Raw genomic sequence first — 25552 nt, forward strand, 5'->3', positions numbered from 1 at the left:
TGGGATGGGGTGGGATGGGATGGGATGGGATGGATGGATGGATGGATGGATGGATGGATGGATGGATGGATGGATGATGGATGGATGGATGGATGGATGGATGGATGGATGGATGATGGATGGGATGGGTGGGACGGATGGGATAGATAGGATGGATGGGATGGATGGGATAGATAGGATGGATGGGATGGATGGGAATGGATGGGATGGAGCCTCCTCTGCTCAGAACCTTGGGAAGCTCTTCCAGCAGGGCAGCTCCAGCCCAGCTCTGGGAAGTACTCTCCCCCTTTGAAGCTGGCTCGCCAAGGACTGGTTTTGTGGCTGGGGAAGAGCCAGTTCCTGCCACTTGGATAGGTCAGAAGGGCTGGGTTTTCCCCCTGCTGGGATATTCCTTCTGGACCAGCAGGACTCAGGTGCTGGTGGTGTTGTTTTACAACATCCAGAGTGTGGAGATTATTAAATCTCACTGCAGCAGCCCAAATTTGGGAGGCACAGCCCAGTTCCAGCCATTGTGCTTGGGTGGATGTCTCCACTCTTGTCCCACCCAGTCCCTGTGTCCCTCCAGCTGGCCCAGGCACAGCAGGGTCTGGGTGGGGTACCTGGAAGCTGTAGAGCACAGCGATGTTGATCTCCACCAGGGCCTGGTCCTTCCACAGCGAGGACGTTTTCCTCATATCCAGGTTCATTTTCTTGGCCACTTGCTGTAACAACACACGGCAGGAGGGGAAGGATTTAATGGCCAAGAAACAAGGACTGGAGAGCTCTGCTTGGGGAGAGGAACCGAGGCTGGCACAAGGCACCCACAGGGGAGGGAAGGGCTGATGTTATGCCTTCCTCTTGGAAGAAATCCTGTCTTTTCCTCTCCATGGCACGAGCATGGCCTTTCCTCCTCCCTGAGCAGAATCAGGTGGCCAAATGCTGCTGAGGAGGCCACCAGGACCAGCTGGACACTCACACTGCTCCCACCCCTCTGGATTTTAGGAGACTGGGGAGGGATGGAGCCCCTCTAATAGCACAACATTCCCTGGGAGGTTTTGATGAATCCAGACCCCCTGCACGGCCACCTTCCCATGGCTTGGCTTTGTCTGTCCCAGTGTGGGCATTCCCTGAGCCATGGGACCGGCTGGAGGGTCCCCAAGGGCTCACATGTCCCTGAGGAGCCACCAAGGGTTTCTGCATCCTTTAATGTTTCAACACTTGGCCTCAACTGAGCACACAACCAGGTGCCTGCTGATCCCTAAGATTCTTTGGGAAGCCTGTGGAAAGCTCTGCAGGGATCACACTGGCTGTGTCAGACACCTGCTGGTCCCACAGGACACAGAGACCTTGCCAACCTTGGCCCTGTGGCTCCAGGAGAATTCCCAGAATGACCAGGTTGGAAGAGATCTTCAAGATCATCGAGTCCAACCCAGCCCCAACGCCTCAACTCAACCCTGGCACCCAGTGCCACATCCAGGCTTTGTTAAACACACCCAGGGATGGTGACTGCACCACCACCCTGGGCAGGCCATTCCAGAACTTTATCACCCTTTCTGTGAAAAACTTTTTCCTGATATCGAACCTATATTTCACTTGATGCAGTTTGAGATTATGTCCTCTGGTTCTGTCAGTTCCTGGAGAAAGAGCCCAACCCCACCTGACTACAACCACCTTTCAGGAGCTGTAGAGAGTGATGAGGTCACCTCTGAGTCTCCTTTTCTCCAGGCTGAGCAGCCCCAGCTCCCTCAGTAGTTCCTCACAGGGTTTGTGTTCCCAGCCCATCTCCAGCCTCATTGCCTCCTCTGGACACGCTCCAGCATCTCAACGTCCTTCCTACACTGAGGGGCGGAGAGCTGGATCCAGAAGGGACATCCTGTGCTCTCCCAGTGTCCTGCCTGCTCCCCAGTGCCCCCAGAGGCCCGCCAGGAGCAGCAGCAGGAGGTACCTCCAGGATGTTGTAGCGGGAGTTGTCGCAGTAGTCGCGGACGCCGATCTCCGTGCCCATGTACCAGCCGCTGAAGGGGCAGGCAGAGAACTCCAAGCCCCCGATCTCCAGGAGCATGTTGGAAACGGCTGGCAGCCCGTACCACTTCAGGCCCAGGTCCTTAAACCACTCAAACCTGCCAAGAGAAAGGTCAGGATTAGGCAGCCAGCCAGGAATTCCCTTCCCAGTGCAGGCAGGGGGATGAGGGAAGTCACTTTGCCACCAGGGTGAAGGACTTGTGTCACAGACATCTTTTCATGAAAAATCCTTTCCTTAGGAGTTTTTCTTCCTGAGAAGCTGAGAGGCCTCAGGAACAAAATGTAAACATTGATTATCTGCTGCTGTGGAATGCAACAGGTGGATCTGTGATTGCCCCATGTTGGTTGTTTGTAATTAATGGCGAATCACAGTCAGCTGGCTCAGACTCTCTGTCCAAGACACAAATCTTTGTTATCATTCTTTCCTTTCTATTCTTAGCTTAGCTAGTCTTCTGATGAAACTTTTCCTCTATTCTTTTAGTATAGTTTTAATGTAATGTATATCATAAAATAATAAATCAAGCTTTCTGAAACATAGATTCAGATCTTCATCTATTCCACCGACCTGAGACCGCTGTGAACACTGTCACAGACTTGAAAAGAACATTTCCATCAGTACCTCCCTTTGGGGCTGTTCATGGGGACAAGGTGATTATGGAGGGGTGTAAGCCCTGGGAGGCTTCAAGGAAAAGGAAATTTTCCAAGGAAATCAGTCTGGATATGAGGGAAAGCACTGAGACCTGGACACAACCTCCCTGCCAACTTCACTGGAGGGAAGATCTGGGAGAGGGCCTTCAGTGAAGGCCCCAGGCCATGGCAAGGGTGGAACCAGAGGAGCTGATGGTCCCCTGGAGCAGTTTTGGGGCTGCTCCTGACTCACTTGGGGTGCCGGATGGGCACTTCCAGCACGAGCTCTGGTGGGATTTCGAAGAGCTCGGGGTCGTTGCCGTTGGCTTGGAGGAGCAGGGGCAGGATATCGAAGCGCCCGTACGGAGCCTTCCAGCCTTGCTGGATGCAGATCTGTGGGGAAAATAAAGGCAGGATTGGTGTCCCAGCTCTTTAGACACTGTGGGCAGGGAATTGTGTGGTCCTAGGAACAGCTCCTGGCAGGATTTCTGTCCTTGTGGTTAAGCAAAGGGAGATACAACAGGGGGTGGACTGTCCCAGCCCACCCATGGCCAAGTCAGGGGAATTTGGGCTGCAAATGAGCCTGGGATTGATCCCCAGCAGGATCATGGCTTGTGCCTGTAGTGGCGAAGGAGAAAATAGGTGAGAAAAGCAGAAAAGTGACAAAACTCAGCCTTTACTCCTGGGAAAAAAGCCCTGAGGGTGACACAAACCCAGCCTCCCCATGTGGGGCTGCCCAGGACAATCCCAACCTGCTTGACCCAGCCTCTCCTCCCTCTGGGAGTGCTCAGAATTCCCAGCAGGCATGGGAAGCGTGGGTTTAATGTGGAAAATGGATTTGTAGAGAATTCTCAAAGCCTGCCAGAAGGCCCACACAGTGTGCATCTGTATGCAAACCTTGAGATAAGAAATGCTGACTTGGAAATGCCATGGAATAGGACAGACATTGTTGGGAGAGAAATGGAGCTAGAAACAAGTTTCAAAGGATGGCCTCACAAATAAACTGGATAGTTTAGAGAAATAAAACTATGAAAGATGCATTGTGGTGGGACCCACGAGGGGCAGTTTTAGATGATTGGCTTTAAGGCATTTACAGCACGGTGTGGCAAAAAGCTGATAAGCCAAGAAATGCTTATAGTGTATTGTAATTAGGACATAATTAGCTTCTGATTGCGATGGTGTGAATTATAACATCTGTATTGCCTCACCCTTCTCATGAGAGTGAAAATGGAATAAAAGTTTTTTAAACACCTCTCATTTGCCACATCTCTCATTTATGGCAACAAGGTGATTATGGAGTGGTGTAAGCCCTGGGAGACTTCAAGGAAAAGGAAACTTTCCAAGAAAATCCATCTGGAAACATGGGAAAGCCCTGAGACACGGACACAACCTCCCTGCCAGCTCTGCCAGCTTCACTGGAGGGAAGACCTGGGAGAGGGTTTTGGGTGAAGCCCTGTCCTAGGGTGATGCTGTGATGCTTGTATCTCCAGTCTGTTTGTGCTGGATATCATGTTCTGTGCCTTCAAGACTGGCTCTGAAGAGTGAATGTTTTGTTTTGGTTTTGCTCTCAGCCGCTCCCCCATGGCTGGCGGGACACACAGACAGGGCAGTGCATGGTGCTGCTTTTGCTTTTTGCTTTGCTCTTGCTCCTGCTCATTAGTTAGTTTAGCTAAGCAAGTTTACCCTGGACTGTTTCTCCTTTCCCTTTTTTGGAACCACTCGAACCTGCTCCGGATGGGCCCTGGGAACAGCGAGAGTTTGCACCTTGTGGCTGCAGCAGCTGCCCCAGCACTGGAGGGACTGATAACAGAGCAACTACTCCCAAGAGAGACTTTCTGAATTTGTCATCTTTTTCAGAGCAGTGACAGAGTGGTGTCACCTGGTATTGCTCCTTCTGTGTGCTGGGGGTGCTGTGCCTGTTCAATAAACAGGTTCTGTGTGCTGGGGGTACTGTGCCTGTTCAATAAACAGGTTCTGTGTGCTGGGGGTGCTGTTCCTGTTCAAGAAACAGGTTTTGTGTGCTGGGGGTGCTGTGCCTGTTCAATAAACAGGTTCTTTCCACTTCTCCCTGAGGAATCCTTCCCAAAACGGTAAGGGAAGAGGGGCTGTGTGGGTTTGCTTTCTGGAGGGGCCCCCTTTGGAGGTTTTCTCCCAAATTTGCCCTAAAGCAGGACAAGTGGAGAAGGCTCAGGAAGGCCAGAGTCAGACAGGCTGGTATAATAAAACCTCGATCTTGGCCTTGTTATCGAGCAGTGCAAGGATGGTCTGGGAGCCCAGTCCCTCAGAGAGACAGCGTGCCCGAAAGCCCAGTTAGCTCATGGCCATCGCCGCAGGCTAGCCTTAGCAAGCTTGGTGATTGTCAGCTCTTTAGTGATTCTCAGCTCTCCCAGGATTTCAGCTCTTTGCTTGCTAGGTAGGGAGCCTTTGGCTGAGGCTGCAGCAGATGCGAGAGAGGAGAAGGAGAGGTCCTGGCGGTTCCACAGTGATGGTTTATTGGGGAGTCTGTGAAGGGTCCAGCGACAGCTCTTCTTCTGTCAGATGGGCTAAAACAGCCCCTTTTTATAGGGTATAGGGGGATCCAAACTTGTCCAATAGTAAGGGTTAGGTATAGTGGCCTATAAGGTCACAGAGATAAGCTTTGGGGCGGGGGGGGTCAGAGAAAGGAGCTCATTCTGCTGTCTCATCATGACTCAGCAGCTCCTATGGTTAAGCCCCAATCCTCCATGGAGCTTTCCCAAGCTCCACAGGGTTTGCCAAGGCTGGTACCTCGGTGAGCTCCACGTTGGCGGGGTCGCCCAGCACGGAGCCGTCGGGCTGCTTGTAGCCGGCGTAGCGGATCAGCTGCGCGTTCCAGATGCGGAAGTCGTGCTTGCTGTCCGTGCGCTGCGGGAAGATGGTGATGGCAGACCTGGGGGGAAAAGGCAGCGCTGGTGAATGCCATGAGCTGAGGGAGGGGTGAAATGCTGGAGGAAAAGCGCTGCCACCACCTCTGGGTGCGCTCTGAGTGAGTCCCTGAGTGTTGGTGGCTCTGGTGGATCGGGAATTTGGGGTGTTTTCCCTGTCGCAGACATCTTTTTGTGAAAATCCTTCTCTTGGGATTTCCTGAGAAGCTGAGAGGCTTCAGGAACAAAATGTAAACAATGGTTATCTGCTGCTGTGGAATGCAACAGGTCCATCTGCGATTGGTCTCATGTGCTTGTTTGTAATTAATGGCCAATCACAGCAGAGCTGACTCAGACAGAGAGTCTGAGGCAGCTGCCTTTGTTATCATTCTTTTTCTTTCTATTCTTAGCTTAGCTAGCCTTCTGAGATGAAGCTTCTCCTTCTATGCTTTTTAGTATAGTTTTAATGTAATGTATATAATAAAATAATAAGCCTTCTGAACATGGAGTCAACATTCTCGTCTCTTCCCTCACATGAAAACCCCTGTGAACACCATCACAGTTCCCAGCTCCTGGCTGCTCACAGGGGGTTTCAGATCTGGAGAGCACTCTGAGCTCTGTGCTGGATAGGAAAGGGGAAATAACAGGAAAAACTTCCCTCTGAGGTTCCACAGGCAGCAAGAAGAGAGACACTTGGACCAGCAGGACTCCCCCACCCCAGATCAGATCCTTCTAACCCTTCCCAGAACTGCTGCTGGCTGTGCAGTGCCCAGACCCAGCTCCAGCTGGGTCTCCACTCATCCAGAGGCCCTTGGATCCAAAGCCTGGTGACTCTCTGGTGGCTCACCTGAGGTTCCCCTTGTTGGTGGCGTACTTGATGTGGTTGCAGATGTAATTGAACATCCCATGGGCCGTGGTGCAGTCCCGGGCATCGAACACCTGGAACAGGGAAGCAGTTGTGGGGATGTTCCAGCTCCTAGGGCAGAGCCAGGCAGAGGAAACACAGCACATGGAGAACTCCAGGCACCACTGTGGCTTCTCAGGGATCTAAAGCTCCGTAATTATGTGTTCTCTGCCTTTGGAACACGTGGATGTCTAATCCAGCTGCCCCTTTTGCTTTGGAGAGGTGACTCATCTGCTGCTCAGGCAAAATCCTCCTCATTCCCATGCTCCCAACCTGCTGCTGTTCCTGCCTCATCCCCCAACAATTACAGAGTCTGCTCTGCTTCTCTTGTAGATCAGCACTCAAAGCTGGAGCAGGACAGGTGCCAGCCAGGGCTGAGGGACAGGGAATCACGGAATCATGGAATGGTTTGGGTTGGGACTTTTAAAGAGAATCTCATTCCACCCCCTGCCCATGGCAGGGACACCTTCCACTATCCCAGGATGCTCCAAGCCCCATCCAGCCTGGCCTTGGACACTGCCAGGGATCCAGGGGCATCCATGAAAGCATGGGGAAATCAGGAAGGGGGATTAACAGAAGTGGCTGTGCCCATTCCCTGTGTGAAGCAGCCACAGGAGCTGCTCAGCAGCACTGGATTTGTTCCAGGTTACAGGAGGAGAGGACAGCTCTGTACCAAGGGATTCCCTGGGGATCACTGATTTCCAATCCTGTTCTGTGATTCCCTTGCCAAAAGGGCACTGAGCCAAACCCTCCCCTGCTGGATCTCAGTACTGAGGACAAATGTGTCCTGCTGCCTCTCTCCAGGTGGAGCAACAGGTTTGGAAGCAGCAGGAAAGATGTTGGAGCAGGATCTGATATTGGAAAACATCCCCTGGAGCACCAGCTTCCATTTCAGACACAGCCACCTCACCTCCCATCCCACAGACACTTTTCCAGCTCCTGCCAGTCAGTACCCCACAGCTGATGAGAGGAGCTGTGTTTGCTGAACAGCTGCCCTGGGACCTGTGCTGTGCTTCCCAGGTGCTGGAGAGCAGGAATTTGCCTCTCCAGAACCCCAGCACACCCTTTGGCAGGAATCCCCTGGGTGTTTGTGGTGGGATTGGTGCTCACCTGCAGCTTGGACCACTGGATCCTGCCCACGCAGCGCGCCGCGTTCCTCCAGGCGTGCTTGGCGCCGTAGATCAGCTCCGTGTCCCGCAGCTGGTACGTGTCAGTGGTCTCAATCTCCTTGGTCACCTCCTCCAGCCTCTCCATGTGGGCCTTGGAGCCGGATCTGGGAAGGTTGGGAGCAGAGGAGGTGGAGGGTCAGGCGGAGGGCAGGGAATGATGCTGCTCTCCACTTGGAATACCTTGTTCCTACACAGCCACAGGGATTGTGGGGATGGCTATCCCAGATTTGGGATAGCAGGAGGGCAAGGACCAGGGGGACAGAGCAGTGGCTTGTGCAGAGACACAACATACACCAGGAATGAAACTCTACCCAAGAAGGAGCTGCTGAAGGAGCACCAGAGCCTCCCCCTGCTGTGACTTGCACGGGTGGGAGACTACATCATGGAATCATGGAATGGCCTGGGCTGGAAGGGACCTTAAAACTCATCCCATTCCACCCCCTGCCATGGCAGGGACACCTTCCAGTGTCCCAGGTTGCTCCAAGCCCCAATGTCCAGCCTGGCCTTGGGCACTGCCAGGGATCCAGGGGCAGCCACAGCTGCTCTGGGCACCCTGTGCCAGGGCCTGCCCACCCTGCCAGGGAACAATTCCTCATTCCCAATATCCCACCCATCCCTGCCCTCTGGCAGTGGGAAGCCATTCCCTGTGTCCTGTCCCTCCATCCCTTGCCTCAAGTCTCTCCCCATGTTTCTTTTTGCCTCCTTCAGGCACTGGAAGGCAACAGGGATGTTACCCCAAAGCTTCTCTTTTCCAGACTGAACAACCCCAACTCTCTCAGCCTTTCCTCCCAACAGAGCTGCTCCATCCCTCTGATCATCCTGGTGCCTCCTCTGCACTGCCTCCAGCAGCTCCAGCTCCTTCTTGTGCTGGCCCCAGGGTGAGGGCAGCTCTGGGTGACACGTGTGACATCTTGGCACCAGCAGCAGCCTTGGGCTGAGGCAGCATGTGGTGTTACATTTTATTTAAATGCTATGCTCTGTCCCACCCCTCGAAAATGTACGGTTTATTCCAAGCCTGTGATCCTCCCCTGAAGTATCATGGATCTGTAATCCCATTGAACAAGGCTTATTCCACACCCACTTTGAATCTCCCTGTTAAGCTGTGGGGGGAGACCAGACTCTATCTTGGCCCTTCTCTCCCTAGGTTCTCTTTCTCTCCTCCTCCCTTCCCCTCCCTCTTCCTTCCCCCCTTCCCCCTCAGAAACCATGCTGCTCCCAGTGGTGGGACCCCCATAAACCCTCATCCAATGAGCCCCCTCAGAATCCATGTGGTGTCTCCTTGCTTGCCTGCTGCTACCAGTGAATGTACAGCTTAGGGGCCCCCCGGGGATCCCCAAACACATCACAACAAACAAATGAACAGCAACAAATGGCGCCCAATGCGGGGCATGAACCCACAACCCTGGGATTGAGTCCCATGTTCTACCACGGAGCTAGCCAGGCAGCAGCAGCAACACCCACCTCTTTATGGAGGAGTAGTACTGGTCAATGAAGTCCTTGGCCAGGAGCAGCACCTCCTCCTTGCTCCTGGTGTCCTCTGCCTTGCGGATGTGGGGGCTGGGGGTCATCACGGAGCCCATGCAGATCTGCTCGGTGCACGCCGTGGACTGAGGGGACAGGAGGGAACAGGGATGTCCTGGAGCCACCAGGGCACTGCTGGGCTGGGCTGGGGCAGTCAGCGAGCACCCATACAGAGGGTGGTGGTGGCTGACAAACAGGGACATTCCCAGCTGGCTGGGGACACTGAGTGGTGACAGCCAGGCCATGTGCAGTCACCACTTGTCCCTCCTGATCAGGTACTGGAGAGATGGAGTGCACACTCCAGCTTGGCATGAAGTCAAATGCTTTTCCTTATTTAGCCCAATGTATTTCCCTCTCTCTGGTTATTGCACCAGATTTGAAATTCAAACCGTACTGGAGTGTCTCACGTTGAAAGGTGTAGCTGGGGGCGAGTGTTCTGTCCCCATCTGTCAGAGCTGGGGCAGTTCTCTGCTGTTCATGGGCAGTTTTTTCTTTCTCTCTCCCACAGCCAACCCTCCCTCCAGGAGATCTCTGCTGTCCATGGCCACTGAGTGTCCCTGCAGGGCTGATCCAATCCCAGCATCCCATGGGGAGATGCTCCGCCCAGGGGAGGAGCCAAGCATTCCTACCTGGATCCAATCTGAGCCTGGCACAGCACAGCAGCCTTTGCCCCCTGCATTGCCAGAGGAGCAGCTTTCTGCTGCCCTGCATGGCCAGAGGGAGCCCAGGCCCATCTGCAGCAGCCCTGGAGCTGCAGAGGAAAACTCCCCCCTTGTGCAGGATCCCTGCTGCAGCAGAGCCACAGCTGGCACTGCAGGAGGGCTGAGCCCCCATGGCATGGGGCTGGGACACCACCCTGACACACAGGGGGGCAGGGCCTGCTCTCACTCTGACAGTGGTGTCTGTTATATTACTGCCTTTTTATTTTTATTATTTTTATTTTTCCTAATAAAGAACTGTTATTCCTATTCCCATATCTTTGCCTGAGAGCCCCTTAATTTCAAAATTATAACAATTTGGAGGGAGGGGATTTACATTTTCCATTTCAAGGGAGGCTCCTGCCTTCCTTAGCAGACACCTGTCTGTTCAAACCAAGACATGAATTCCTCCACTTCTGCATTCCTGGGTAAATCCACCTTGGAAATGGTGCCATCCACTCATCGATGCTCGGGGAATTTGGGGCAGCTCTACTCACCATGGCAGTTTTGAGGTGCAGGGTGTCATGGAGCACGGAGCCCGTCTCCCAGTTCTTGATTTTCACAAAGCGGGGGCATTTGGAAGGGCTCCCGTTGGCGTTCTTGGTTGGGGACTGGCGCCCGGATGGCGGCGGCTGGAAATGAGGGAACACCCAGCAAAAGGTCAGAACTCATCAGCAAAATGCAGGAAAAGGTCCCTGTTGGAACCCAGGACATCCCTCTGGCTGCCCTGGATGGCTCGAACCCCTGCCAGGGGGCTCAGAGACCTTGGCACTAAGCCAAAGACACCTGTGCCTTTGATTTTAACCAATGGGAAAAATTACCAACCTTGTATGAGGATTTACAAGCCACGAAAGTTTAAATAAGAATGATAGTTAGTTTGTTACGAGACAGAAAAGTAGAATTTTGAATTTTTAGAATAAGAGTTCAGAAGCCAAGATGGAGGGATTTGGGTGTGCCTTGTCCTTCTTCTTTCTTCTTCTTAGCTTCCATCATCTGGGTGATGGTGGCACTTTTGGATTGGTTTAGAGTAGAAACAGACTGTCTAACATAGGTGATAGGTATTGGGAAATTATTGTAAATAATGTACATGTAGTTTTTAGTATAAAAAGATAACACCACCTTTGAGGCGGTCAGTGTGACTTGGACTGACTTGCTAGACAGATCTCAGCAGGTCAGGGAAAGAATGTTATAGATAACAGAGAATAAACAACATTAAAAACCACAGCTGAAGAATCCTGACTCCTTCTTCTCAGAGCTGGGAAAAAGAGACTTTCTAACACCTCTGGGTCATCTCGACCACAGAAAACCCGAGAGGTCCCAACAACACAGCATTGTGTATGGCTGGATGGCTGTGAGTAAATTCTGGGGGTGACACAGCCAGACAAGGTGCGTTATCCCAATATTTGGTGTTATTTGGGATCCTACAACGGAGCCGCTGACTCACAATGGAGTTAAGAAGTTGTGTCTGGTTATGGGACAGCTAAACCTGTGGGAAATGAGTTAAAAACAGAGGTGGAAGTGACTTGGAGAATGTTGTGTTCAAGTTTCCCAGAGGAAGACTCTCCTCCAAAATCTGTGCTGTGTTTCTTCCCAAGGAGCATCACCTGCTCAGGTTCTGCAGATGCCAAGTCTGCCTGGAAGAATGAAGAGTTGAGCATCAATCTGAGCAGGCCAAAGGCACAGCTCCTCTGATACCAATGCTGGAAAGCTCATAGGAATAAGGATGGATGAATTATCCAAGTGGGGGGGCTGCTGAATCATCAGTAGCTGGATTTCTCCAGCCTCAGCTCCCTGACACTGCCTTGGCATGGGCTCTTCCAGCTCTCCTTGAGTTCTGTGCCAGCACGGGGAGAGCCTCAGCCAGCACAGAGCTGGTGAGGAGCAGAACTGGTTACAGGTGCTCCTTTTTGCACATTTTCACAGATAAAACCACAATTTTCTGCTGTGGCCCTTACTCACCCCAAGCACTTACAGCCTCAAGAGCCATCAGTGTGTGCCAGTGGGGACAGGGGAGCCTGCAGTGGCTCTGGGCAGCAGAGCTCTGTCTGCCAGGAGCCAGATCTTACACAGGGATGTAATTCCATCCCTGGAACCACGGTGCTGCTACTGCTGCAGCTCTCCAGGTGACATCTGAGAGCGTCCTGGCCAAAGCTGCTGCTGTTTGGCACCACTTCAAGGCTCTGCACAGCAGCTCCGGGCTGGGACTGGGTCTGTCCCTTCCTACAATCCTGGGGCTGGTGTCCCTTTTGGATTAACCTGGTTTTCTTGAAGCTGATGCTGCCTTCAGCAGTGTCACCTCCTTTCTGGGGGTTCTGAGCTCCTGTCACCCTGCAGCAGCAGCAGCACAAATTTAAAGAAGCAAAGAACCAGCACAGGGTGGGAAAAGCTGCTGGCTCAGGAGGGAAGGCAGCAGGGATGATAGAGCAGCTGAGGCTCCAGCTCTGACTGGTTCCCACTTCACCAGGGGATTGCTCTGCTGCTCTGAGACATCAATCCTGGCTGACTCCGAGGCTGAGCAGACACCTTTGCATTTGCTGGCACTGCTGGCCAGACTTTTTGCTCAGTTCTCATTTTTACAATAAGTCCAGACTTTTTTCCCCCTGGAAAACAGGGATTTCAAACAGCCTGAGGCTCGTGGTGTAATGCCACGCTCTGAAAACATATTCTGGGAGCAAGGGACAGGGGCTGGAGGGGAAGGCAGAGATTTACAGCCTGAATCCACAGCAGGACCTTCTTTAGCCCTGCAGTTTCCAAAAGCTGCTCCCTGCACCCCTCAGGCTGTGCTGCTGCGGCTCTCTGACATTCCCCATGTCACAAATCCCATGATTTTCCCAAGGACTGTGTCAAAGTCTGCCCCTTGAAGCCAAATGTCCACAGACCACATCTCAGCCTCCCTTTTGCACACTGCAGAAACTGAATAAAAAAACCTCATGCAGAGCTCAAACCCAGCAGTAAATAAGAACCTCCTCGATGCAGTCCTACAAAAACACTATTTTTAAGCTCATTTTTTTCAATTTTGAGGAGTCCAGCCTGAATCATGGCAGTGGCAGCTCCTGGTCATTTTTTTTCCCCTGCTTGTTTTACTCTTCCAAGAGAATTGAATCATTCTTTAGTCACCAACAGCTTCCTGTGCTCCCTGACCCACCCCAAGGACCAAAGGGGACAATCTGCCACCTTCCCTCTGAGCCTGATTGCTCAGAGCAGCTCCCTGAGATGGGCAAAATGTGCTGAAAACAGCTCAGAAATGCAACCAAAACCAATCCTCACCTGCCAGACAGAAACCAGGAGCACCAGGCAGGGAGTGTTGATTGCACCCAGCACTTTTTAATGGGAGTTTTGATCTCCTGACAAGGTGTGCTGCTAAAATACTTCTTGCTGGAGAAGGTAGGGCCCCAAAACGTGCTGGGAATGCACATGTAGCAATGTCCCCATCCTCGGAGCAAGGGGGGGGATGCAAGATTCAAAAATCTGGCCAAATCTGAGCCTTCAGACCTTCAGTTCCTACCCCTTCCCTACCCTGGGGCCAGGGGGACGCTGCCACCATGGGGTGACACAGCTCCTGGGACAGGGGACACTGCCACCACTGGAGGACAAAGGGACAGAATTTCACCGTGGGTTGGGGCTTCTCTGCTCTGCCTCAAACTCCCCCAAAGCTTCTCCCCTTCCCCATTTGTCTTTTCCCTGCAGGAGCTGGGCAAGCTGGAATCCTGGAATCACAGAGTCATTCAGGTCAGGAAAGGTCGCTGAGGTGGTTGATCCCAACCTCTGGGTGAGCACCAAGCTGTCAGCTGGAGCAGAGCACTGAGTGTCATTCCTTGGACATTTCCAGGCGTTAATGGGACCCCATTAATCTGTTCCTTATCTCTCTCTCTCTGAGTGACCACATTCACACCTCCCTCAAGGGGACATCTGTTGATAACAGCTATGGAATGTCCCTGCATGGCTGATAAGAACTACAGCATCCCATTGGGAGATGTGAGCCCAGAGGGAGGAGCCAAGCATTGCTACATGGATATAATCTGGAGATTCTGGAACACCAGCACGGCTTCTCCACTGGATTCCCCAGAGGAACAGCAGCTGCCTCTCCTTCCTCTTCAGAGGAAGAACACATCCTTCTCCAGGATCCCTGCTCCAGCAGAACCACCCCTGACACTGCAGGAGGGCTGAGCCACAATTCCAATGGGACTGCCACCAACACCCTGACCCACAGGGTGTCAGGTTGTGTTCTGACTCTGGCAGTGTTTAGTTTACTGCATTGCTTATTTTATTTTTATTTTCTTCCCTAGTAAAGAACTGTTATTCCTGCTACCATATCTTTGCCTGAGAGCTCCTTAATTCCAGATTTATAACAATTCAGAGGGAGGGGGTTTACATTTTCCATTTCAGGGGAAGCTCCTGCCTTCCTTAGCAGACACCTGTCTTTTCAACCAAGACCTCCAGTGCCTGACAACCCTTGCTGGGAGAGGCCCACGGAGATGCTGAATCCTGGGACAGCAGCCAGGCTGGAGCAGAGGTGTCAGCTCTGACACCCCCATCCCAGAGCAGCTGTGGAGGAGAGAGAGAACCCAGGGGAGCCTGGGAAGGAGCTGTGTGTGAGCTGCTGTGTGTGTGTGTGTGCTGAAACAGGAGCCAAACACTCCCCGCCGCTGTGCCAGGGAGGCAGCGTGAGATCTTTTCATGTTTTAATGAGGCAGCTGGGATCTGGGTGACTCAGGAGAGGGACAAGCCGAGAGACAACTGCGGCACACGCGTTATGCAAACAGCTCCCACCCGGAGCGTGCCGGCACCCGCGGCTCCCGGGCTGTCTGCTCCTGTTGCAGTGTGATGGAATAGCCTGTCTCAGTATCCCGCTTCTTTACCCAGGTGTGCCAATAAACTCTCCCTTCCCCTTCCTTGCCCCTGCTGACTGCTGTCCATCAATCTTGGCATTCCAGCAAGGGCATTGTGTGATTGGCAGAGTTCAAAAGATGCCTCTCAGCCCTGGGTCAACATTGGGCCATCCGGGTGTCCTTTGTCCCCTGAGACTTTCCCGTCCTGTACCTGGTTGGTGGCTCCCTACCCCTTCCCTGCCCCTCTCCCAGGGGTTAAAAGGAACAGCAACCATGGGCTCAGGAGTTCTGTTGGAGCTGCTGCTGCATTCAGAGGCCTGAGTGCCAGGAATAAAACTCTGGATCGAAACCTTCCAGCAGAACTGACTCCTTTCCTTCACCATCACCTTAAAGCTTCTCTGCCAGAGGTAAACCTGAGCTCCTGCAAGCCTGCACTTGTCCCCAAGTGCCCAGCAGCAGCATCCAGCCAGCCAAAAGTGTCTCTGAGGTGAAACACCACAGCTGCCACCTTGGTCAAGCAGCAAGAGCCAGACCAGCCCAGGCACGTTCCTTCCGGCTATATTGGGATTTAATTCCAATATGCTCCCACAGGAGGAGCCGTGGGGGCTCCTTGGGGACACAGTGACAGCGAACAGCTCTGTCCTGGGCTCTGCAGGTGCTCACCCTGCTCGGCTGAGTCCCAGCGGGGTGAGAGCAGCAGCAGCCGGGCTGTGGATTTATCTCCGTGCTGACATTTCCGTCCAGACTGCATCAGCCCCGCTCGGCTCAGAGCACATCCTGCGCCTCTGCTCAGCTGTAAATCACCCCCACAAGCTGCTCTGAGTCGCTTCCCCTGAGAGCCACACGGGCACAGAGCTCCTGGTTGCCCTCGGGCTGCTCCCGAATCAGTCCCTGCGGTCTGGAACAGGACCTGGCACAACCTCAGCATCCTCAGGGTTAGGGACAGTGGGATCAGGCTGCTGGGAAACCAGTGAAAAATGCGCTGTGGTTTTGTAAAAAATAACAGAGGGATGGGGATCGATGCCCAGCGGGGCTTTCAGCACCTTATTATGAGCCTCAGTGAGCATTCGCCACCTGGCCAAGTGAATCCACCCAATCCTGCTTCAAAAAAACCCAAGGAAAGTTCCCACTTGGCTTGACTTTCCCCAGTGTTAATAGTATTTATTGCTGCTTGAAAGAAGTTCAGCTGCCTTGACTGCACAGAGCCCTGGGGAATGGCTGGGGGAAAAACCAGACTGCTTCCAGAAAAGCAGGCGTAAGGATTCGGGGATAAGAAGGATAAAAAGAAAGCTGTGCATCCAGTGAAAAAAAAAATAATAAAGAGTTTAATAGCAGCTTAAGACTGGCGGTTTTGGCAGCCCCAGCACAGAGAGAAATTAAGCTCTGCACACAGAAGGTTATAAAGTGCTTATAGTAACAGACACGGACACGCACGGGGCTTAGCAAAGGAGCAGGGAGACTCTGCACAGCTGGGGCAAAGGGAGCAGCCCTGACCTGTCCCTGGGCTCAGAATCCCATGAGCTGGGACGTGGGGCTGCCCAGGGCCATCCCCCAGTGGCTGCCACCAGCGTGGGGTGACACCCAGCCCAAGGGTGGCTGTGCTGCTGGGACACCTGGCCATGGTGCTGAGGTGAGGGAGGGTGGAAATGGATCCCAGCCAGCTGGGTACAGCCCTGCAGCATGGCCAGGGCTATCCCAGTGCCCTGTGTGGGCATCAGCACCAGCTCAGAGGGTCTGGTGTGTCCCCCGTGGGTCTCAGGCACTGCCAGGCTGCAAAAGTGAATGGGAACATCATTGCATGCAGGAGAAATGCATCCGGCCCTGGGGCCAGCTCAGGAGGGACCTGGAGCTGCTGGGGAGAGCCCAGAGGAGGCCATGGAGATGCACAGCCCCTCTGCTCTGGAGCTGTGGCTGCCCCTGGATCCCTGGAATGTCCAAGGCCAGGTTGGACATTGGGGCTGGGAGCACCTGGGACAGTGGAAGGTGTCCCTGCCATGGCAGGGGTGGCACTGGATGATCCTGTGGGAATCTCTGTGGTCTTCAGGCCACCCATCCCTCTGCTCTGGAGCCAGGCTGGGAGAGCTGGGGGTGCTCACCTGGAGAGGAGAAGGCTCCAGGGAGAGCTCAGAGCCCCTGGCAGGGCCTGAAGGGGCTCCAGGAGAGCTGGAGAGGGACTGGGGACAAGGGATGGAGGGACAGGACACAGGGAATGGCTCCCAGTGCCAGAGGGCAGGGATGGATGGGATATTGGGAATTGGGAATTGTCCCCTGGCAGGGTGGGGAAGGACTGGAATGGAATTCCCAGAGCAGCTGTGCCATCCCCTGGATCCCTGGAAATGTCCAAGGCCAGGCTGGACATTGGGGCTGGGAGCAGCCTGGGACAGTGGGAGGTGTCCCTGGCCATGACAGGGAGGTGATCTCCAGTCTGGTCCCCCAGGTTCTGCCTGGATAATCCCATCAGGGAGATCCTTTTGCCCAAGCAGCCCTGGCAGAGCTCACGCACGTCGTGTTTTCCCCGAGGTGCTCTTGGTGGCCTGGCAGGGGCTGCCTGACGTCTCTGGCTCCGCTACAAACGTGGAGTTAATCTCCTCTTGGCAGGGAAGCCTGAGAATTTATGGCCATGGAGTGTGAGAGATGAAAAGGCACCGTGGAAGGCATTATCTGAAGTGCTCTATTGAATTACCATCAGATGAATCCAAAGGACTTTAATGATGCAGCTTGGCCTGGTGCCACCAGAGGGGATCACACTCCCCAGGGAGGCCTCGGCGTCCTGCTCCTGGCTGGGCTCCCATCCCACGTCAGATGAGGAGCAGCATTCTCCAGTGACCTCCATTCCCTGCCTGACCCACGGCCCCTCCAGCTCCTGGCCCCAAGGGGCTCAGGGATCCGTCACCTGCAGCTTTTGGGGTCACACGTTGTCCCTGCAGGTTCTCTGCGCTGCGAGAACCCACCAGGATGGCTCACATTCCCACAAACCCTGGGGATTCTGGTTTTCCCACCCAAAGCAGCCCCAGCCTCGGCCTCTTACCTGCTGTCCTTCAGAGCAGGGGTTGTTCAGGACCACGGGGACGTTGCTCTTCCCCCACAGGTCCCCCGGCACACGATCGTTCTCCATCCGAGCTTTCTGGGGATTGTTCTCCCCTTCCCTGAAACTGAAGGGTTAAAAACCTTTTTGGGGTGCTGGCACCACGGGTCCTGCTCCAGCTGCTTCCCACAGGAGCCAAAACTTGGCCAGTGCTCCGTGGGAAGGGAGGAAAGGCAGAGCCTCAGCCAGGGCGGTGAATCACCGAGGTGAGGACAACCCAAGCAACCACGGGAGCTCCACCTCAGAGCCACAGCAGTGCCCACACCGGCCCTGCAGCAGAGCCCCTACAGCACCCCAAAATCCCGCTGGAACCTGGGAAAACAGCCCTGGGAGACGGGGAAGGGAGGCTGGAGGAGCTGGTGGCAGAAGGAGCTTGCAGAGCAGCTCAGTGAGCAGGGAAGAGGAAAAATCAGCCCAGAACAAACAGGAGCTGAGCTCCCAGGAGCTCTCCCTGCTCTTCCTGACCTTTCCAGAGGCTGGAGTGGAAGGGATTTCAGCCTGGCAAACTGAGGAATAGGTGGGATGTATTTGAGTGGAATATGGGGTATATTTAGGGAGAAATATGGGATATATTTGGGGGGAATATGGGATATATTTGGGGGGAATATGGGATATATTTGAGTCGAATATGGGACATATTTAGGTTGAATGTAGGACATGTTTGGGTGGAATATGGGATATATTTGGAGGGAATATGGGGTATATTTGAGAGGAATATGGGATATATTTGGGAGAATATGGGATATATTTGGGTGGAATATGGGATATATTTGGGAGAATATGGGACATATTTGGGGGAATATGGGATATATTTGTGTGGAATATGGGGTATATTTGAGAGGAATATGGGATATATGTGGGGGGAATACAATATATATTTGGATGGAATATGGGACATATTTGGGTTGCAAATGGGACATATTTGGTGGGAATATGGGATATAATTTGGGACAATATGGGACATATTTGATGGGAATATGGGATGTATTTAGGGGGAGATGCTGGGAATGAGGGGAGGGCTGGGCACTGGGGACATCCCAGAGCTGGCTGCCCCAGCCCAGGCGGTGACATTGGAGTAACTCAGGTGTAGCTCAGGAGTAACTCAGGTGTAGCTCAGGTGTAACTCAGGTGTAGCCCAGGTGTAACTCAGGTGTAGCTCACTGCACCACACACCTTTTGGGGTGTGGGAGAGGCTCTGAAATGCCACCTGAGCTGGTGCAAAGCCTCTGCCAGGTGAGTCCTCCTCAAGGAGAAAACAAACGGGGTTTAGAGAGGAGACATTCACACGGGCAGGGGGTGGCACCTGTGTCACCAAGGCCACCAGGGAAGGGGCTCCTGGGCTGGGCAGAGCAGGGGCACGGGTCAGGATGGGCTCAGGCACTGAGGAAATGCCCTCTGGAATTGTTCTGCTCCTGCTGTCAGTCCTTAAAAGCCTTCCAGGTGCCGCTGAATCAATAATGAGAATTCTCATTAACGGCGGCAGGGTTTGGGCACTGACCAAAGTAGGACATTTGCACCCAAGGCATAAATCACACCAGCAGCATGCTCCTGATTCAATTTCAGGAAGACAAATAAATACAAATAAATTCCGTTTCACAGTCCTTGAACTCCTTTAGCTTAAGGAAAAGACTTCATTTAAAGAGCATCTCCCTGTGCTTTTCCTGTCATTTTTCTGCTTTTACAGAGCCATGCTCAGCCGCCAAAATATTTCCCTGGGCTCTGGCCACCTTCCAAACGTTGGAAAGTGGCCACCTTGGTGGGAGTGAGGAGGCACAGGTGCCCAAGGGCCGTTTTCCCTGGGATTTCTGTGCCCCTGCAGGCCATGGAAGCTGCTCCCTGGTGAGCTGGCTCCTGGGAGGATGTGAGTGGGTTTCAATCAGATAAAACACAGCTTTTAAAAAACCCCACCCAAGCACCTCAGCCAAAGGCAACAGAGATCCTGTGACCGTGTTCACAGGGGTTCTTGGATGAGGGAAGAGGCGAGGATCTGACTCCATGTTTCAGAAAGCTGATTTATTATTTTATGATATATATTATATTAAAACTATACTAAAAGAATAGAAGAAAGGATTTCATCAGAAGGCTAGCTAAGAATAGAAAAAGAAGGAAGGATAGCAAAGGCTTGTGGCTTGGACTCTCTGTCTGAGCCAGCTGACTGTGATTGGCCATTAATTATAAACAACCAATTGAGACCAATCACAGATGCACCTGTTGCATTCCACAGCAGCAGATAATCATTGTTTACATTTTGTTCCTGAGGCCTCTCAGCTTCTCAGGAGGAAAAACCCTAAGGAAAGGATTTTTCATGAAGAGATGTCTGTGACAAGATCCCAATCTCTGCTGCAGGGGGTGGTGATCCACAAATCCCAGAATCCACAGGGATGCACAGAGATCCTGGGGACAGGGACGGGGACAGCCACACATCCCTCTGTGCCCAATCCAGAGGGTAAACTCAGGGTTTCCTGCCCAGGCTGCCTCCATCCCAGTAATCCCCAGCAGGCAGGCAGCAGGGAATTAGCAGGATGAGAGCCCGGCCAGCCTGGCTGTCCCCTCGGAGCCAGCCCAGCTGTTCAATCTCCTGGAGAGCTCCTCTCATTCCCACGGCTGCACATCCCTGCCCTCCTGCCCTGATCCCAGCCTGCCAGGGGACTGTGTGGGAGATGGATTGGAGAATTCTCCAAACCTGACAGAAGGCCCACACAGTGTGCACCTGTATGCAAACCTGGAAATAAGAAATGCTGACTTGGAAATGCCATGGAATGGGACAGACATTGCTGGGAGAAAAATGGAACTAAAAAGAAGTTTTAGAAGATGGCCTTACAAATAAGACTGGATAATTTAGAGAAATAGAACTATGAGAGATGCATTGAATTAAGACTTATGAGGGGTAATTTTAGATGATTGGCTAAAAAGCATTTACAGCATCCTCTGGCTGTCCAGGATGGCCAGGACCCCTGCCAGGGGGCTCAGGGACCCTGGCACAGAACCCAAAACACCTGGGGGTTTGATTATGATCCGTGGAGCAAATTACCAACCTTAGATGAAGATCAGCAAGGCACAACAGTTTAGGTAGAATAGTAGTGAAGTTATCACGCGGTGGAAAAGCACATTTTGGGGTTTTTGGTATGGGGATTCAGGGGACAAGATGGAGGGAACTGGGTGTGTCCAGCCTTTCTCCTTCTTCTTCTTGGCCTCCATCTACTGCAGTGATGTTGGCACTCACAGATTGGTTTAGAGTAGAAGCTCATGTCTAACACAGGTGATAGGTATTGGAGATGATTGTAAACATTGTACATGTAGTTTTTAGTATAAAGACATAACGCTGCCCTGGGGGCAGGCAGAGTGCATGGAACTGTCCTGCTGGGCAGACCTCAGCAGGGCAGGAGAAAATTTTCTATAGATAAGAAACAATGAACAACCTTGAGAGCGAGAAATGAAGAGCCCTGACTCCTTCTTCAAGTGCTGGGCTGGGAAAAGAGACTTTCTAACTTTTCTTGGGGTCACTGTGACCAGCTAAAGATCCCGACAACCTGGGTGCTCCACATCTCCTGTGTGCCTGCAGGTGTGGCAGGAGCAGATTCCTGCTGCTCTTCTCCTCCCCATGGATTTATGGCTGCACGAGCACAGCACTGAGGGGCTGGCCCTGCTGGGAAAGCACAGCCAAGGGTGGCTGTGACAAAGCCCCAGAGTGACCTGGGGCTGTCCCTGGTGCTGTGCCTGCCCTGAGCCTCCCCCGGATGGGGCTGCCCACAAGGATCCGGCTCTGTCCTTTTGGAGTGAGGCAGGCAGAGAAAAGCCCATTGAGAGCAGCCAGAGCCTCAGCCCAGCCCGAGCACAGATGGGGGAATAAAAATAAAAACCATCAATTGCTTCATTTTACAAATATTTCCTGGCCCTCGCTTGTGAGGGCCTGGTTTGCGAGTTGGGAAGGGAACAGGATTTTTGGGATGAGTTGTTTTCCTCTCTTGCCGTGGCTGAACAGGATTTTTGGGATGAGTTGTTTTCCTCTCTTGCCGTGGCTCCTGCAGCCCCCAGAGGCACGGGGTGACCTGAGGATGTCACTCACAGCTCCAGCAGGCTCAGGGACAGCCACAGCTCAGCCCCTGGACAATGTTCGCTTTTGGGAATTTGGGGTTTTGTCAAAAGGAGAGCCCCCAAAGCCATCCTGGTGGGCACTGGGGGGGCACAGCTCCCTCGAGGGAGCCAGGCTGGCCATCCCCAGGGATCTGCCCTGGGAGAGCCACAGGGACAGAGGAGCTGGCTCCTCTTTTTGGAAAATCCCAGGCCAGGTTGGACATTGGGGCTTGGAGCAGCCTGGGATAGTGGAAGGAGTCCTAGGACTGGATGAGCTTTAAGGTCTTTCCCAACCCAAACCATTCCATGAGATGTTTTTAATCCCCATTTTGATATCTTTGGAAGCAATGCTGAAGATGGAAGCCATTGGTTTGATTAACTCCCAAAAGCCAGATCCAGGATCCAGGATCCCTCTCATCACACACTCTTGGCCAGATCTCTTGGACCCGGAGAGACCCAAAACCCTTTTTGAGGGTTTTTTGTGATCTGAAAGCCAAATCTGATGCTTTAAAAAGGAAAGAGGAATCCTGCCCTCCCCCCCGGTGCCTGGCAGAGCCTGGGATGCTGCCTCCCCTTGGAAAGAGCATCTGGCTGTTTGGAGAAATGAGAGGCACCACTGTTTTCTTTTGACTAATTTGATGATGTTGCAGTGCTCCGAGTGATGAAGCAGAAGGGAAGTTGCTGAGACAGCCCTTTCAGAAATTTCTCCAAAGCTTTTCCAAAAAAGAAATTAAAGGGGAAAAAAATAAAAAAAGATGGAAAGGGAAGTTTGTCAGTTTGTCACTCGGCTCCTTTGAATTTCCTTGGCAGAAGGATCTCTCTGCTTCCCAGGCAGGGAGCAGAGCCAGCCCTGGGATGGATGATGAGGGTGGCAGTGCCCACGCTGCGGTGACAGCTCTGGTGACACTGATAGCATCACCCTGTGCTGTGACCGGGGATCAGCTTCTCCTTCTCCTGGCAAACCTGAGCCTGGGGCTGTGTGGGACGCTCAGGAGAGAAATTCCTTCCTCTTACCTCATTCCCTGATTGTTCCTGGGGCGTGGCTGCACTTGCAGGGCTCCACCTTCAGGTGGGACCAGCAGCTCTTGCCTCACCTTTCCTTTGCCCCATGGAAAACCACGTTCCAGAGGGGCAGAAATTAAAATTCCCTAATTTAATTAATTTAATTAAAATTAAAATGCTTCCTTCTCTGGAAAAGATGCTGGCTCCAGGCTGGAGTGTTCAGCGAGGTCTGGACAAGAGCAGAGGGAGAGGGATGGGGCAGGAGAAGGGATTAGCAGGGTGCAGAGGATGGAGCAGAGCTCAGGAAGGAGGTGGGGATTTGGAGGAAGGAATAACTCCAAAATCAGGGATGCACCCCCTGGAGAGGCAGCAGGGACAGTGCAGGGTGATCCAAGCAAGGAACAAATGGGAGAGGAGATCTGAGACAGCACGGAAGGAGGAGGAAAAGCCTCAGGAAGAACCTGTGGAATGATCTGGAGAAGATCCCGCAGCCTCAGAACGTCAGGAATGTGCCCAGCACTGGGATCAGGGACTAATGAGCTGAGCAAGCTGCAGCCTCAGGGAGCCTGTGAAATATGAGGCTGGCAAATGCCTTAGAGGAGGCGCTGACACGGAAAGACCTGGGAACAGATCCAGGCAGTCCCAGAGTCCCACCAGCACAGCTCAACATTCAGCCAGCACCGAGCTGCAACCGCTCCTGTCCCTCCACAGTGAGCTCCTGCAGGATCCCAGCCCGGCCAGGGGAGCAAAACAGCTCAGGGGTGATGGGAACCACTCCTGGATCTTCTGTAGGTCACACCTGAACGTCCTGAGGGGTCACACCTGGATCTCCTGTGGGGTCACACCTGGGTCTCCTGTGGGATCACACCTGGATCTCCTCTGGGATCACACCTGGATCTCCTGTGGGTCACACCTGGGTCTCCTGAGGGGTCACACCTGGATCTCCTCTGGGATCACACCTGGATCTCCTGTGGGGTCACAGCTGGATCTCCTGCAGGTCACACCTGAATGTTCTGTGGAGTCACACCTGGATCTCCTCTGGGATCACACCTGGGTCTCCTGGGGGGTCACACCTGGATGTCCTGTGGGATCACAGCTGGGTCTCCTGGGGGGTCACACCTGGATCTCCTGTGGGGTCACACCTGGCCCAGGGGTTTGGCTGTTGGGGGCACACACGGGGACAAGGGCAGGGGAACCCAGGGGATGAAGGAGCAGCACAGAGGCTGAGCTGTGAGGGGTGGGTTGGGAACTGGGCTGATGGGTTTGGGGGAATATGGCGTGTATTTGGGTTGAATATGGGATATATTGGGGTGGGAATATGGGGACATATTTGAGGGACTGTGGGATATATTTGGGGAGAACATGGGATATATTTGGGGGAAATATGGGGTATATGTGGTGGGAATATGGGATATATTGGGGTGGAAAATGGGATATATGTGGGGGGAATATGGAATATATTTTGGAGGAATATGGGGTATATTTGGGGGAATATGGAAAATATTTGGGAGGAATATGGGATATATCTGGGGGGAATATGGGGTATATTTTGGGGAAATATGGGATATATTGGGTGGAATATGGGACATATTGGGGAAAATATGGGATATATTTGGGTGGAATATGGGGTATATTTGGGGAGAATATGGGGTGTATTTGAGGGGAATTTGGGACATATTTGAGTGGAATATGAGATATATTTGGGGGAATATGGGGTACATTTGGGGGAATTTGGGATATATTTGGGGGAAATATGGGATATATTTGGAGAAAATATGGGGTATATTTGGGTGAAATATGAGATATATTTGGGGGCAATATGGAATATATTGAGGAAATATGGGATATATTAGGGGGAATGTGGGATATATTTGGAGGAATATGGGACATATTTGGGCAGAATATGGGGTATATATGGGGAGAATATGAGACACATTTGGAGGGAATTTGGGATATATTTGGGGTGAATACAGGATGTATTTGAGTGGAATATAGGGTATATTAGGAGAGAATATGGGGTATATTTGGGGGAATATGGGGTATATCTCCCCTAATATATCCCATATTCTATTTTCTCCCCTAATATATCCCATATTCCACCCAAATATATCCCATATTCCCTCCAAGTATATCCCAAATTCCTCCAAAATATGGGGGAATATGGGATATATTTGCTGGGAAGGGGGGGATATGGGGTGTATTTGGGTGGAATATGGGGTTTCCAGACACAAAATGCCTCTCTGGATCAGTGATGGAGTGGAGTGATGAGGAAGAAGCCTCGGCCAGGGGAGCAGGGGAAGGCTATTCCCTGCCAGAGCTCCCTGCAGCCATTTCCAGAATGGCACAAACGTGGAAATTCCAGGGAACCTTCTCCTTTCTGAGGTTTAAAACTTTTGCGTCCAAGTGCAGAAGAATGAAGACAGGTCAGAAATGCAAACGAAATGTTTTGAGCGACACAAAGAGATTTTGGTGGTCCTGAGGAAGGTGGGAGGAAGAGAATTTGGGAATTTGCAGTTCTCTTTGGGAACTGCAAAATTATGGGGTTTGTTCCAAGGCAAGCTGGAGCCTGAAACCTTGAAACCTTTTGTGAGCTGAGTTCCTGCTCTGAGCACACTTCTCCCTCTCGGGGCTGCTGCTTGGACTGAAACTGCCATGTTTCCATCATGCTGCTCATGTCATGGAAGAGACCTGGGAAGGAAAATCAACCCTGGCAACTCAGTGGGGAGGGGGGGAAGAAGGAGGGAAGATGGGACCTGACAA

At 52.6% G+C, this 25552-nt stretch overlaps 1 protein-coding gene across 5 annotated transcripts in view; it reads right to left on the reverse strand.

Moving 5' to 3' along the window:
• NOS1 (nitric oxide synthase 1) overlaps nucleotides 1-25552 on the reverse strand; it is an 86625-nt gene that overhangs the window by 23693 nt on the left and 37380 nt on the right. For all 5 annotated transcript variants that reach the window (XM_064726692.1, XM_064726693.1, XM_064726691.1 and 2 more), the window contains exons 3-11: nucleotides 17660-17783; nucleotides 10300-10434; nucleotides 9045-9190; nucleotides 7525-7687; nucleotides 6358-6449; nucleotides 5395-5536; nucleotides 2882-3021; nucleotides 1925-2099; nucleotides 600-701 (exon numbers count right to left, since the gene is read on the reverse strand). In XM_064726692.1, coding sequence (XP_064582762.1) covers nucleotides 600-701; nucleotides 1925-2099; nucleotides 2882-3021; nucleotides 5395-5536; nucleotides 6358-6449; nucleotides 7525-7687; nucleotides 9045-9190; nucleotides 10300-10434; nucleotides 17660-17783 — 1219 coding nt within the window. The remainder of the gene's footprint in view (nucleotides 1-599; nucleotides 702-1924; nucleotides 2100-2881; nucleotides 3022-5394; nucleotides 5537-6357; nucleotides 6450-7524; nucleotides 7688-9044; nucleotides 9191-10299; nucleotides 10435-17659; nucleotides 17784-25552) is intronic.

This window comes from Zonotrichia leucophrys, chromosome 15, assembly GCF_028769735.1.
Source record: "Zonotrichia leucophrys gambelii isolate GWCS_2022_RI chromosome 15, RI_Zleu_2.0, whole genome shotgun sequence".
Lineage (NCBI taxonomy): Eukaryota > Metazoa > Chordata > Aves > Passeriformes > Passerellidae > Zonotrichia > Zonotrichia leucophrys.